The 15,124-nt window shown below is 40.3% G+C and overlaps 1 protein-coding gene across 4 annotated transcripts in view; it reads left to right on the top strand.

Annotated features, from left to right (window-relative positions):
• The first annotated feature begins 3,032 nt into the window (after positions 1 to 3,032).
• GAS2 (growth arrest specific 2) overlaps positions 3,033 to 15,124 on the top strand; it is a 131,169-nt gene continuing 119,077 nt past the window's right edge. Inside the window, exons 1-2 of one of the 4 annotated variants that reach the window (XM_086677805.1) lie at positions 3,033 to 3,169; positions 11,820 to 11,984. In XM_086677805.1, the coding sequence (XP_086533931.1) occupies positions 11,837 to 11,984 (148 nt within the window). In that variant the 5' untranslated portion in view covers positions 3,033 to 3,169; positions 11,820 to 11,836. The other 3 variants (XM_025928684.2, XM_086677804.1, XM_086677806.1) reach the window with 3 other exon arrangements.

The following is a 15,124-nucleotide window of genomic DNA, read 5'->3' as shown; positions in this document are numbered from 1 at the left end:
GGCCTGCACCATGGGCCAAGATGCTAGGTAGGGAAATATAAACATGTTTTACATCACGGATAAAGTATTTCAATAAAATGTAATTTTAAGTGCCTTTTTGAAGTTATTTGGCAATATAAGAGTTCTTCGTTACCTTTGCACATTTATCTTACCCAGTATGTCTTTCCATGTTATTTAATGTATTCCAACACGCTGTCTGATCCCCATCATCTAGTGAAGGTTTGCCCCACTTTGCAGAATAAGTGAGTATTGATTATTTCCATGAGGGAGAGAAATGAGGGAGAAGAGAGAGAGGGGAATGGGAAGGAGGAGAGGCTGGCCTATAGATGAGGAAAAAGTAAAGAATTTATTGCTCATTTTCTCTATGGATATATTAAAAGAAAAGGCACACGGGGTGCCTGGGTGGCTCAGTCGGTTAAGCCTCCGACTTCAACTCAGGTCACAATCTCGCGATCCGTGAGTTTGAGCCCCGCGTGGGGCTCTGGGCTGATGGCTCAGAGCCTGGAGCCTGTTTCCGATTCTGTGTCTCCCTCTCTCTCTGCCCCTCCCCCGTTCATGCTCTGTCTCTCTCTGTCCCAAAAAAAAATAAATAAACGTTGAAAAAAAAATTTTTTAAGATATTTGAAGAGTTAGGAGAAATTATAAAAATTCGTCTAAGAATAGTGCTTCTTTCAAAATATGGTAAAGGTTGGGGCGCCTGGGTGGCGCAGTCGGTTAAGCGTCCGACTTCAGCCAGGTCACGATCTTGCGGTCCGTGAGTTCGAGCCCCGCGTCAGGCTCTGGGCTGAAGGCTCAGAGCCTGGAGCCTGCTTCCGATTCTGTGTCTCCCTCTCTCTCTGCCCCTCCCCCGTTCATGCTCTGTCTCTCTCTGTCTCAAAAATAAATAAACGTTAAAAAAAAATTAAAAAAAAAAAAAAAAAAAGAAAAGGCACAGTTCATATACGAGATGATATCGAAGGTTTAGAATGCCCGAAACACATATTAACCCCAAAACGTTCAATATGGAGATCCTCTAAATTGTGATAACTTGAAAAGGAAAACTAAACTATGCTTTCTTTAAATCTGGCTTGACTTTTCCTTTTTTATGCTGTCAAGCTTCAGGAATGTATTTAGACATTGTTTTTTACCTCATTAGATGAGGCACTTGTTTCCTGCACCCTCACGTTGGGGAGGTTATAGTTGGGTCTGTTGGGCCATGGTTTTCTAAGATGAACACATTTAGGTTGAGACCAAGTCAAGAAAATTCTTGGGTGAAAAGAGTGTCTGACAAATGTATCAGTGGCCAATCAGAATACATAAACAAGTTTGATTTTGAAAGTCACAAAATAAAAAGCAAACAGGAGTTGTTAAAAATGCTGAAAAATTGTTAAATGAAAACATTATTTTGATGCCTCATCAGAGCTCTTTTGTATTATTTCTCTTTTGTCACTAAAAGAATATTTAGCACAATGCTCAGACGTGAAGGGAGAAAATGCATATTTCTCCTAGCATTTTCCTTTTGGCTCTTGCTAAAAGGACAGAGGATGTGCTATAATGCAGATATTAAAACTAAAAATACCTGGACGGAAAGGCCTTGGAGGGAGTAATTTGAATGACTATGCTTTCCCAATGCCTCTGTAAGCTTCTTTATTGTCCCAGATTGGGTTGAGCATTGCTCCTGAATCAACAATAATACTGCCTTAAGCTTTGCTTTTTATATTATCAATATTGAAAAATATGACAAGAATATTGGTATCTGGAGAGAAATAGGATAAAAGATTTTCAAAATGCATGGTATTAGATTCTTTGAACTCTTATTATGTACCCTGATGATACTTAAATTAACATCTATTGGCTGATGATATTTTGATCACAAAAAAAGTATCAAGGATGTTTGATCTTCTACTTAAATTGCACAGATTCAGAAACTCCAGATACTTTATTGGGGCTCTTGGAATACCCAGATCTGGTTACATTCTGAGAAATTTTTATTATTCAGCATCATTCACTCAAATTCATCAGTAAGCTGCTCGGTATGTTTTGTTGTTTATGTGTGTCTAAGCAATAATATAAGCTTTTTATAATGCTATTTCTCCTTGAAATGAGGAATGGCTCTTTTCCCCTTCTTGTGGGAAGCCAAGGAGGACTATGGAGCTGACAGCTGCGACATCAAGCCGAATTAAAATAAAAACCTTGGAGTTCAATGACGCCCAGCTTTCCAATCTTTCTTCATTCTTTGTACTGCTATAACAAGCAAATAACTGATGCAGTTTCTAGATGTTGTAGAGCAAATAACCACTTCCAGATGAAAGCAGTAATACACGCAAAATGCCTTTTTTCCCATTATATCTAAAGTTATGCACATCACTTAGCTATGTGGACCTACAGGTAGTTACTACCGGGAGCGGGGGCAGGTGGTCTAAGTTACTCACCAGGTAAAAATATGATGTTCAACAGAAGACCAGAATACCTGTGTCCTGCAACCACATGCATGGGATGGAGCTGTACAGGCCACTGATGAGCATGTAAACACAATCACAGCACAAAAGTGTGATGGTTTTCATCTACCTTCCGTGGAGAGGGGTAACCTGCCGCTATGAGGACACTCAGCAAGAGTCACATGTAGAGTAGAGGTGAAGCAGACGCTTGAACATCTGTCCGCTTCATGGGAAGGCTTTTCATCTCAGAATACACGTACTAATAAACAACAGTTGGAGAAAATTGTCCACGACATTCAACATGAAGCTGAGCTTTAACTGAGAGAAGGAAGGGTGGAATTGTATTTCCCTTTGCAAAGCGAAAACAGCCGTTGAGCGCGGCCTCTTCTAAAATCTGATATTTAAAAAGAATTGTAAGAAATCAAATTGTTCAATTTGGGACGAAGAGTGGCTGAAGTTACTGGAAAGCTCATGCCTCTGAGTCTGCAAAACCGCTGGCCAGGAGAGCAAAACTTTTCCAACACCCAATTTGAATATTGTGCTAACGCCATTGACTCTGTTAAAACCCTGGAGTTAAATAGGATCCCCTCCCCACTGCACCCCCGCCCTTTCTCTCTTAGGTTCGTGTTTGGGGGACAAGGGGGCTGGAGCTTGGCCCCAACCTCGGAATTGCTGCCAAGGGCTTGTAATACAATCTCTCCCCATTTGAAGGGTAAATCAGTGTCAATTGGGTTTGCCGTCCACCAGAAAAAGTAAGCATTTTACTTCCGCTCGGTCTATGTGGACTGATGAAATGTAGGAAATCTGTTTCTGGCAGGGGGGAAAATCGTTTTCCCAAACAGCACCGAGAGGAGCCATCAGAGAAGTATGAAGAGGGGCAGTGCGGCTGTAGCTGCTGCCGCTGCCGCCGGGCTGCTGGGGTGCGGAGCGCGGCTGCTGCAGGACCTGCGCCGGCAGGGGGCCGGCCCCGAGACGCTGCGGGAGCCCAGCCGGGAGCCCCGGCGCCCCTGAGAGCCGCCAGCAGCCAGCTCCGGACGCGGGGTGAGCAAGGCCGGCCGGCCGGCTGCCCGCCGGCGCCGCCGCAGCCGCAGCGCGCGCTCCGCAGCCGGGTCGCTGGGGGGCCCTGCCCGCCGGTGCGCGCGGGGCGGCGGGGGAGGGGCGCGCCTGACGGTGACCTCGGGGGCGCGGCCGGGAAGGGCCAGGAGCCGCGGCCAGGCGGACGGGCTCTGGCGCTGGGTGGGTGGGCACTGCAGTGGGTGACTCGGGTTCCCTGGACGCAACCATCCCTATTGTGGAGCAGCCCAGATGACCGCGTCAACGAGAGCCCGCTGGGGCGGCTCAGCCAACCAGGGACGGAAGTGAGGGTTTCTAATCAGCACATCGATTATACACGCACACTTCTGCATGCGTGCACAGGGGTCTCTGTGATGCAAGCTCAGCGTGGTCGGTTCCCGGGAAGAGGCGAGCGGAGCGAGGGCGGTCTTCATGGATTGATGTTGGGTGTTTCACTTGAGTGGGGGAGGCGGGGATGGGAGGAAAAGGGACGACACTTGTGATTTGGGGCGATACTCCTTGTTTTCAACTGATGGGTTTCACAGAGTTGAGTTCTTTTACGTGAATAACAAAAACGCTAGCCTATGAACCAACCCCTTTGGGGAGATTTTGCATAGTAGTATTGTTCTTTTCATCCAAAGAGCGGAGCTTTGGAATCCGCAATTGTTTGGGGAGCAGAGGAGCCAACTTTGCTTTGGAGGCATTAGTTATTCCGGCAAAATTAAATTCTATCAGCCCAGTAGGGTAAATTGTCATTAACCCCGCCCAGACACGCGAAGTTTCCACGGCCTTGAATAGAGAGGGAGCAAAAGAAGGGGTTAACAGATTCTGTTTTCTGCATTCCAGTACAATTGGGGTAAGGGGTGGGGGGTGGGTTGTTCAGTACTTCCCTCCGGAAATCAAAGCCTTCGCTTCCCCACCTTCCTCGTCTTCATTCTCACACCTCCTTCACGTCCATCCACTTCTAGTTAAGAGTTTGCAAAACTTTACCGTCCCTCTTGTAAACTCCTCCCTCCCCCCAAGAAGCCTCTCCAAAAAAGCTAAATCAGCTGTGTAGGGGAGATCTTTTGTGGGGGAAATAAGATCTGCGTGTGCACAGGAACACCCATTTGGCCTCCTAGTGTTAAAATAAAGGTGCAGACAGGTCGGATGTGCCAACCAGGCAGAGAAGTCCACCTTTCCCCCTCACTGAGCCCTGAGGTTCACCGCCGCAGGGCTGGAAACAAGCCCGTGTCGGTTATTGATTCCTGCCCCCAACCTCTTCCCGGGGTGGACACTGATTAGCTGCAGCTGGGGTCTAGTTTACCCAGCCTTTGAAATCGATCAATGAGTTCCCTCTCGAGGAATGCTCCCCCTTAACTGCGGAGGAGAGGGGGGTGGCTGTGGTGGTCTTCTCCAACATGGGCGTCCTGGTTCTGACTGCCTAAGAGAAGGTAAGGGGCAGATGTCTGAGGCATGGGGCAGGCGGCCTTTGCAATGCACACTGAAGCCTTCACACATGGCCCCCTGAATGGGCTCTGGAATGGAAAGGTAGCTTGAATTTCAGCCTGTGTGTTACTAAACTTTGGGCTTGTTTCTTCACCCTACTTTTTGTGATGTAGACTGCGCTTTACTGGGATATAAAGTCATATGGCGAATTTATTTCTAGTATCTTGGTAAGAAATCTTACTTAAACTTGCAGGTGTGGTGAAATGGTGGGTCTTGCATTAATCCAAGTGTGTTATGTAGAATTTTAGAATTTTGATTCAAGGCTGCAAGTCTGTATTCTAGACTTTTGGAGGCTTTGGAAGGCCAAAGTTACCTTGGTTGAAAGCAAATAATGAGGTTCTGGCAATTTGTTTGCCGAGTTTTGTTAAAACTGCAGTTGATGTTAAGGCTGTTTTGATACCTTTGTGGTTTTGATGTTGGGGCACAAACAGGATGGCACTATTTCTTTTCATTTCTCCTGAGCAACAATCAAGATTTTCCACTCAGTGTTTTTGGACTAAAGAACTGGAGAGAAGATACAAAATATCCCTTGTCAAAATGAGTAATGCTTGTGTAATCTTTCTGACCTAAGTGTTTTCAGGGTCAGTGGAGTTTTTACTACTGTTTTCCCCTTATATGAGACTATTCTGCACAACAGATGTATGTGTTCAATGGAGTGTAGAACTCTGCTAGCCCTCAATTACATTATAGCAATCTTTGCATCACAGACAACATCCAAAGCCCCAAAGTGTCCTCATGAATTAAGGTTTACTTACTCAACTTAGATGAAGTTTTGAGGTAAGTCTTTAGTCTAATTGATTAATTACTTTCATATGGTTTTCTATTCAAATTATGTTTTAAGTTAAGCTGGTAGGGGTCCAAAAACCTGTGCTAAGTTGTTTGGAAAAATGGATTAATAGGGCTTTTAAAAACTTGAAAAAAAATTTTCAAGTGCCATGAAAATAAAAGAATCGGTGTCTACTCTGTTATTTTTTGGGTCATGATTTGAGAAAGAATTATTATTACAGGTATACCATCATTTAGTTCAGGACAAATCATCATGGGGCTGCAAGAAGAGAAAGAGATTCCTGGAAAAAAAGTTAGCATTACTTGAAATTGGAGGCCAGGAGAGCTGAGTAGGATATTTTTAATGATTCTGTGACTAAATAGCTTTGTTGCTTTGGCCAAAGTATCTTAGGTCTCCAGTCTCTTATTAAAAACCAGGAATTTGACTGTTACATCTTCTATGGTCCTTTTGAGTTTAAAGATTTTGTTACATAATTAGAAAAATTAATAATGAGTGTCATTTTGCCTTTACTTTTGGTGTGTGTGTGTGTGGGGGGGGGGGGGGGGACAAGTTGTGCTTCTTAGCCGAAATGTGCGTCCATTTCTAAGATCTACAGTGACATTTCTGATTAAATTTTGGATTTTTATTTTCTAATTAGACCCTTAGGTTACAGTTTAGCATTCATGACTTGGTTGGGAAGGTGTAGCTTTGTAGAGATACTATTGGTTAGCCAAAATGGATCACATAGGAGGAAAGAACTCAGAATGATGGAACAGCACATCTAGAGTGGTCCTTGGTCATTAGTTCTTCGAATCTCAGTTGGAAGATAGCAGTTTCTCCTTCCAAATTTTGAAAGGGTGTTTGGCGTGGGGTGTTTTTTGTTTGCTTAATTAAAAAAAAAAAAAATAGTGCTGGGCGCCTGGGTGGCTCAGTCGGTTGGGCGTCTGACTTTGGCTCAGGTCATGATCTCACGGTCCATGAGTTTGAGCCCCGCGTCGGGCTCTGTGCTGACGGCTCGGAGCCTGGAGCCTGCTTCGGATTCTGTGTCTCCCTCTCTCTCTGACCTTCTCCCGTTCATGCTCTGCCTCTCTCTGTCTCAAAAAAAAATAAACATTAAAAAAAATTAAAAAAAATAGTGCTGTTGGCCTATAAACTTTGTTTCTGCAATGCTTCACACTCATAACACACAAAATTGAAAAGAGGTGAGGTCAGTGCTGTTAGATCAGAACAAAATTGGCCTTTAGGGATGGGAGCCCTTAACTGTGGGTTCATTAGCACTGTTTTAAATGGCCACAGTTAAGGAGTGTGTGTGTGTGTGTGTGTGTGTGTGTGTGTGTGTGTGTGTGTGTGTGTGTGTGTGGTGTGGTGTGTTGGGGTGGGGGTGTGTTGTGAGATCTTTCCTCATTTATTTTGGGAGGTATAGCATTCCCCCCATCTTAATTAATAGCTTCTGAGTCTTTAACTGTTGCCAAAAATGAAGTATAATTTGTTACCAAAATTTGTTTTTAAAAATACTTGTAAACTTCTCATTTTAGAACTTAACATGTCATTCTTCACCTTGGGGTTTCATCCCTGTCAATAAGAAAACTTTGGATTTTCCATTATTTATGGCTTTATTCCATCAATGCTTTGTTTTCATTTCTCCTTTTTTTTGGCTTTTCTTTGTGATTTAATTCTATAAAATCTAATTGTCTTACAGGAGTTTTATTTTGGCACTTTTTTATGAGGGTGATTTAGGCTTCGCTAGTATTTATTGGAGATAAAGTATATACCTCAAACTGGCACAAATATTTAATCTTCACAACTATCTTTGAGGTCTTTGTCTCCATTGTATACACTGGGGAGCTCCAGTACAAAGAGAAAAAGTCATCTAACTGGAGAAGAATAGCTATTCAGTGGCGAGGTAGTGGAACCAGTATTTGACCCCAGCACTTCTGATTCCAATTCTAATATTCTAATCCATTAAGTAAGCTTCTTAGTGGATCTCATAGCAGACAGTAGTGATATAATGTTTATCATTTTATTCTTATTTTTCTTTCCTTCCACTTTATTTTCTATGCAATACATTTTTTTTTTAATTTTTTTTTTCAACGTTTATTTATTTTTGGGACAGAGAGAGACAGAGCATGAACGGGGGAGGGCCAGAGAGAGAGGGAGACACAGAATCAGAAACAGGCTCCAGGCTCTGAGCCATCAGCCCAGAGCCTGACGCGGGGCTCGAACTCACGGACCGCGAGATCGTGACCTGGCTGAAGTCGGACGCTTAACCGACTGCGCCACCCAGGCGCCCCAATACATTTTTAATAACATGTCAGCAACGTCTAGAGATAGTCTGGAAACCATCTTGGTCATAATCAAAGCACACCTCTAGGTGGCGTGAAAGAATACTTTTTTTCAGAGTCAAAACTATGATGTCTTCAACTGGGATTGTGGAGCAACAGACTAAACAGTTTTTAAACATGTGAGATTTTACTTATGGAGTCATTAATTTTTTCTTCTTCCCCTGGGCTAGTTCAGTCTCATCATATTCATAATGGTTATTCCAGAATCAGTTCTACTATGGAAAGAAAGAAAAAATAATACACACACACATTCTTTGAAGAATTCTGTATTAAGTTTCTGCATGTTTTTCCCTTTAAGTTTTATTTTTCTGAATTCCAAATCCTGAGGGTTGCATTATCCATTTTTAGATAGACCCATACAGCTTGAAGAAGCCATAGCTCAGAGAGTCATGGAAGCATTTGAATCCTTACTTGTGTTTCCAAGGCGATTGGCTTTGCCTAGTACTTACCAGTCACTTATCAAGCTTTTAAAATATTTAGATTACATGAATTTTCATGGTAACATCTTTCAGTGCTTACATACCTGATACAAAACATTTTTCTTTCCCCCAAACCTAACTTTTTGCTTCAAGTCTAATGGACCATTAATCATTTTATTTCCTATCTTGAAAAGCTACTCCTTGGCATCTTTTTTGGTTTTTGAAAACTTTTGAATGGATTCAAAGGATCAGAAATTATCTTTTTGTTATAATTTGTTCTTTGTGATATAATTCAACTCATCCACTTGGTTAAAGTTGAAAATAGAAAAAGATTACAATCCTGCAGTGATCTTTTTATCTGAGTGATACAAATTCATTTGGTTGTTACCCACACTAGTTTAATCATTTCAATTAGAAACTACTTCACGATGCAGTAATTCTTCCACATTCCAAATTTCGATCCTAGCTGAATTCATTTCCATGTTTCCTATTCATGTCTCTGCCATATTTAAATCCTAGACTTCCGTGTACTTTCAACTAAACCACAAAGGCATGCTAGGTTTGATGGTGATTTGAAATATGAAAAATGGATCAGGAGAACATGGATTGAAATCATGATTTTTTCCCAAGGCACATAAACAGAGGAGCCCTTGTCTATGACAGTGACCTTAGGTGTCTATGTATTTGATACATGTTTAGTTAATTTCCATTATATGCTAATTACCCACTAAGCCATCTTTCTCCCCCCTTTTGCTTCCTGGGGAAATATAATCCTATTATTGCTTTTTCCCCCCTTTGTATATAATTTTGATTATACCTGAAGCAGCATAACAAAAATTGCTTAGTTACTCTTCTTATTTTTACTTAATGATCATCTATAAATATTAGAAGATAGTTTGAATTACATTTCTGGCAAAATACAGGACAGACTACATGAGAAATAAATGTGCCACTGTCAAGGAAAATAAAAACTTCACTGTTTGGAAGGATTGAGGGGAAGGATTGTGTCCCTTTGGCTCATTGAAACTGTTACATGCCTTTAGGCTTACTGTAAACTATCCCTTGATGAATTCTTTGCTGAACAATGAGCTTAAGAATCTGAGGTGTCTTCTTCCTTTTACCGAGCAAAGTAGGCTTCTGATGCTTAAATGGAAGTTGCACAGCACATAATAGGATGTAGGTAAAGTTACTGAAGTACAACATCTCACTTTCAGGAAAGTAGTGGGAGAGATTGTGTCTTGAGAAGAAAGGCATTTTAGAGGTAACCCTTTTAAGATTTCAATGAGTTATTTAAATGTATCAATCATGTGCTTAAATGTATTATTACTTAAATGTTTGTTTCTGAGGCTAGCTAGCCTTTACCAATCCTAACCAGCCACAGGTAGACGTTTTGTTTTCCTGGGACTGGACCTATTTTTAAAAGAATTGGAGCAAAACTCTTTTAGGTTTCTGATATTTAATCACAGCGTTTGGAGAAAGCTTCAGGACATTGTATGAATAGTATGATGATTAACCGCAAAAAAAAAAAAAAAAAAAAAAAAAAGGCAATAATGATATTCTGGCTCCTGTAATGATAATTTAGAAACATAGGACAAATGTATTAAAATTATTTCACATTTGCACTGGTTCACTTTAGATAATTAGATATATAGAGATTTATAAAAAAATGTTTTCAAAGACAATTTATGGGAATTTTTTTTTTTTTTTTTTGCAAAAAGTTATTCCAAAGCATAATTGCTTTGGAAATGCAATTGTCTGTGTTTTTAAATTATGCATCTATGACACTTTTTAGGTGTTTATTCACATTAGCAGTTTTTTCTAATACTATGGCAGAATGTTTGGGAAGCAGTCATGTTTTAGAATTTTCTAAACACCAATGTTGTCTTGTTTTTCTTTCAAAAGCAGTCTTTAAAAGGCAAAAAATTAGCCTATGATAAGAGAATTAGAGTTGGACATTAAGTAGAAAGGATTATTACGTAAAGTTTCAAAGAATAGAACCGACAAAAGTGTATACAACTTATATTGGTAAATTTAAAATACCATAAATAATGAAATATAGCTGAAAACCCCATTATATCTTACCATACTTCTTGCCAGCTGCAAATATTTTCATTTTCATTAGTCATACCATACTTGGTTATTTCATATGCACTATTTGTGTACAGAATAGAGTCATGCACGTTGTTGAAGTGATGAGTTTATTTACTCTAGCTACTTCAATATTACTTCTATAGTCTTAGGTCCTATAAATAATGCATACAAAGTGCTACATTCAAGGCCAAGTGTATATTCAAACATCTCTTCTACAGCCCATACAGGGGACTGGGCTGCTCATAAGCCCATAAGGGACTGGGGTAATGAAATCATATTTTATTTTATAGACCTAAGACATTTAATTACTTCTACTCTAAAAATGATCACAAGCAAAACCTAGTGTGTAAAATATATAAAGTGGGAAGATACAAAGTAAGTTAAAAGAAAACCCTATAGTAGTATTTATTAGAATTCTGTTCAATTCTTGGGTTATAGTATGGGTTCTAGATGAATCTATTTTGTAAAAATGTATCATTCTGGCAAGAATAATGGTCTTAGAGTATGAAGACCTAGGTTCAAGCCTGACTCTGCCATGATCTTGTACATATGATCTTGGCTGAGTCACTTATCCTCTCTGGTTTTTGTTTTTCGTTTTTGTTTTCCTTTTTTTTTTTTTTTCATTAACTGTAAAATGAGAAAAGTGTGGTAGGGTCTCTTTGAAAGCACCTTCTACCCTGTCTCCCCACCAATTATCTAAACTGTGAGTTCATATTAACTTACCCAGCTGAAAGAGCCAAGTGCTATACTTAATTGTATAGGTAAAAGTTTTGAGAGAGCTGACCATGTTTACAATAAATTGTGCAAATTATGTCATTGCTTGCACTCAGTTCTAAAATTTTGTGGAAATCTGTGGTTTCAAATATGAACCCAAACATTGGGAGTGTACAATTGAGATTCTAAAATTTTAATCAAGCCCTTTTCATTGCTTTTGCATAGTGGAATTTCTTGCCTTAGACGCTGACTTTTTCTAGTATGGTGTTTCACATGAGCTTAGAGCTTAGTGTTTGATTTTTCTATTTGACCTCAGATTGCTGCTGTTTCCTACCAAGTGATTGGTCAAAAGTGATAGGGCCAGTGCAGATAAAGCAAGTAGTGTTTTGTGGGGTTTAATAATTAAAAACCTCATCCGTCATCAAAACGTCCATGGATCTGGTTCCTTACTGTGTCATTGGCAGAAAGATTTTCACGAGACAAGTCTATATAAAAAGCAACTCCTCTTTTTTTTTTGTTTTCAAAACAGGTATTACAAGTGGATAAATGATGTGCACTGCTCTGAGCCCAAAGGTACGCAGTGGACCTGGCCTTTCTGATATGCATCAGTATAGCCAATGGCTGGCCAGCAGACATGAAGCGAATTTGCTACCGATGAAAGAAGATCTGGCCTTGTGGTTAACCAATCTATTAGGTAAGGTTATAAGATCTTATTTTGTGAGCCAAGGTAACAGACTGTTTTTTCTCCCCCCCTCATGTAGTGTCCTTCACCTAAGCATGTGACGGCACCTTGGGAAGAAAGATTTCATTATTTGGATTTTGCATCTGGGAAACCTGAGGCAGGTGGAAATTTTAAATGAATTTCTCAATATCTCTCACATGAACTGTGCTTAGTAATACCAGTATCATGCATTGAAATGTGGAAATGTGTGGTCAAATCTCTGGTTTTATCTATAGGCCGGTCTGATTTATTTTTTACTTTTCTTTCATGCAGCTGACCAATTTGACCTGTTCTTTTGATACTGCACACGGGCCACAGTCTGTGAAAATCTGACTTCTAAAACTAGATTTCTTCGTCCTACTTTTATAGCACACCTATACCCAGTGTGCTATAAAACTGAATACCCAGACTCTAGAACAAAATTGTCTATCCTTTGTCTCAATGAGCTGGCTGGAGTCGTCCAACCTTGAACTAAAGTTTTCTTTGCATTTCATTTTTGTTTGTAAGTGCTCTTCCAAAATTTGTCTCTGAGAAAAATGCTACCTAATGCTAAAGCTGCCTTTTTTTTTTCTGTTCTGCCAGCATATTCATAGGATAAAATTTCAACCATGTGCACAATGGAATTGTGCATTTAAAGGATCATCATGTTTTCACCAGTAGCTTTTCACAGAGAATAGAATTAAAACCTGAAGAAAGGACCTTTATAGATATATGATAGAAGAGTTGAATACAGAGTAAACATAGAAAGCATGTGGTGCTTTATCATTTGCAGAAGGGATTTCACAACATTATTTTCTTATTTAAAGGATCCGTCAAGGCACATTTTTTATCTTTATTTTCCAGCTGATGAAAATGAGGAGCTTAGTGAGAGTGCCCTGTTTATCTAAAAACGTAGCAAGGTTTTGGCAGGGTTTGGCAAGATTTTAGCACATTTTCGCAAAAGTTTCCTTTTGCTCACCATGGCTCTGGAGTTTTGCAGGGCTTTTACGTTTTTTAAGCCTTTATCCTAAGGTGAGATGTCTCCTTTTTCCTTAGTGTGTACATACGACTCTATGTGGTGTAGCAAGGCTACGTGTCGGTTTTCAGCGTGCCCAACCACAGGGTAAGGACAGGAATACCAAAGGCATTCCCAGGAAGACCCTTTATTACGCTATGACACTATATCCCCTGGAAGGAAGGGGCTGTCCCCTTTTAGTAAGACATCCATACTAGGTAGAGGTTTTATCACCATCACATACAGGGAGTCAAGTTTGTCTAGGCAGATGGATTTCCCTCTCTCTTTCTCTCTCTCTCATCCTTCAAGGGTTTACTAATGATTGTTACATTAGTACTTTATCATTAACTTTGAGCTGTCCTCAGATACACAGGCTATTGCAAGTGTAGCAGCATAGAAGAGAAATTAAGAACACAGATTTGAAGTAGACTCCTATTGTGCTTGAACCCCAGATCGGCCACTTAGCTAGCAATGTGATCTTGGGCAAGTTACTTATGCTGTCTGTCTCTCAGTTTCTTCATATGTAAAGTGGTAATAATAGTAGTGTTATTCCACAGGGTTGCTGTGGGAGTAAATGATGAAAATACATATGCTAATTAGTACTGGGCATCTTCTAAATGCTATATGGTTTGTCATTGTTATTCCATTTATATAGTTTGGTGATAGTGTTAATTTGATTTTGTGGATAAGTTAATATATTCAACAAATATTTGAGTGTGCTACAGAATCATATATCAGTTTAGGGGCCCCTGGGTAGCTCTGTTGGTTAAGCTTCCGAGTCTTGATTTCGGCTCAGGTCATGATCTCATGGTTTTGTGAGTTTGAGCCCCACATCTGGCTCCACAGTGACAGTGCAGAGCCTGCTTGGGATTCTCTGTCTCCCTCTCTATCTGCCCCTCTCCCACTCACACCATCTCTGTCCCTCTCAAAATAAAGAAATAAATCTCAAAAAATATATATTATATCTATAATATATATTAGTTTAAAAAATGAACTCTGGAATCAAAGTGCTTGAATTCAAATCTCAATTCCATGAGTTACCAGCCCTGTGATACTAAGCAAGTGTCTTAATGCAATGTGCCTCAGTTTTCTCATCTATAAAATAAGTATAATATCAATACCAACCTCATAAGATTGTTGGAAATTAGAATGACATCACCAGCTTTAGAAATAGATCTGGCACATAGTAATCAACTAGCTAGGAAATACTAACTCTTGTAGTTAACTGTGTTTTAGACACAGTCTGCTAAGTCTGGAGGATAGAATAGTGATTAGGAATAGAGTACCGGCTCTTATAAGAGCTTGGAGTAAATTGAAACAGAAACATTTTAAAGAAGTAAGTGAATAAATAATTCATTAACTGAGCTTGTTGTAAACACTAAAAGATACAGGTTGCAATAAGAATGTAAAAAGACGGAAGTGTGAATGGGCAAAGCTCAGAGGGCTTGGAGGGGGGATCCTCTTTAAAAGGTCTTATATTTGGGGCGCCTGAGTGGCTCAGTTGGTTAAGCGTCTGATTTCAGCTCGGATCATGATCTCGCAGTTAATGAGTTCGGGTCCCACGTCGGGCTCTGTTCTGACAGTTCAGAGCCTGGAGCCTGCTTCGGATTCTGTGTCTCCCTCTCTCTCTCTGTCCCTTCCCTGCTTGTGCTCTGTCTCTCTGTCTCTGTCTCAAAAATAAATAAACATAAAAAAAATGTTTTTAAAGTTCTTATATTTAAACTGAAAACTGAAGAATAGTTAACAGCTAGCCGGAGAAAGCATGGGAGAATAACCTGAGTGGAGGGAATGGCATAGGCTGAGACAGGAAGGAATTTGGTACCTTGGAAGAACTCAATGAAGGCTGGCATCAGTGGCACAGACCAAGAAGGAGAGAGGTTCATGTGACTTGTTGGGGCTAGATCACATACTGCTTTGAAGACCGTGTTAAGGGGCTTTATAATTTTTTGTAGGGTGAAGGAAAAGTCAGGGAAAGATAAGATTAGAGTATAGCCTGTTTGTATAAGCATGTTCCAAGGTCCGGTGACTTGTCATCAAAGACATTTTATTTGGTGAATGTGATCATTTACAAAGCAGATTGATCAGGGTGAGCAGCCCAAGACATCCTCAAAGAATAGAG

The sequence above is a fragment of the Puma concolor genome, chromosome D1, assembly GCF_028749965.1.
Source record: "Puma concolor isolate L17-30 chromosome D1, mPumCon1.1.hap2, whole genome shotgun sequence".
Lineage (NCBI taxonomy): Eukaryota > Metazoa > Chordata > Mammalia > Carnivora > Felidae > Puma > Puma concolor.
This window is presented reverse-complemented; position numbering and strand designations above follow the sequence as displayed.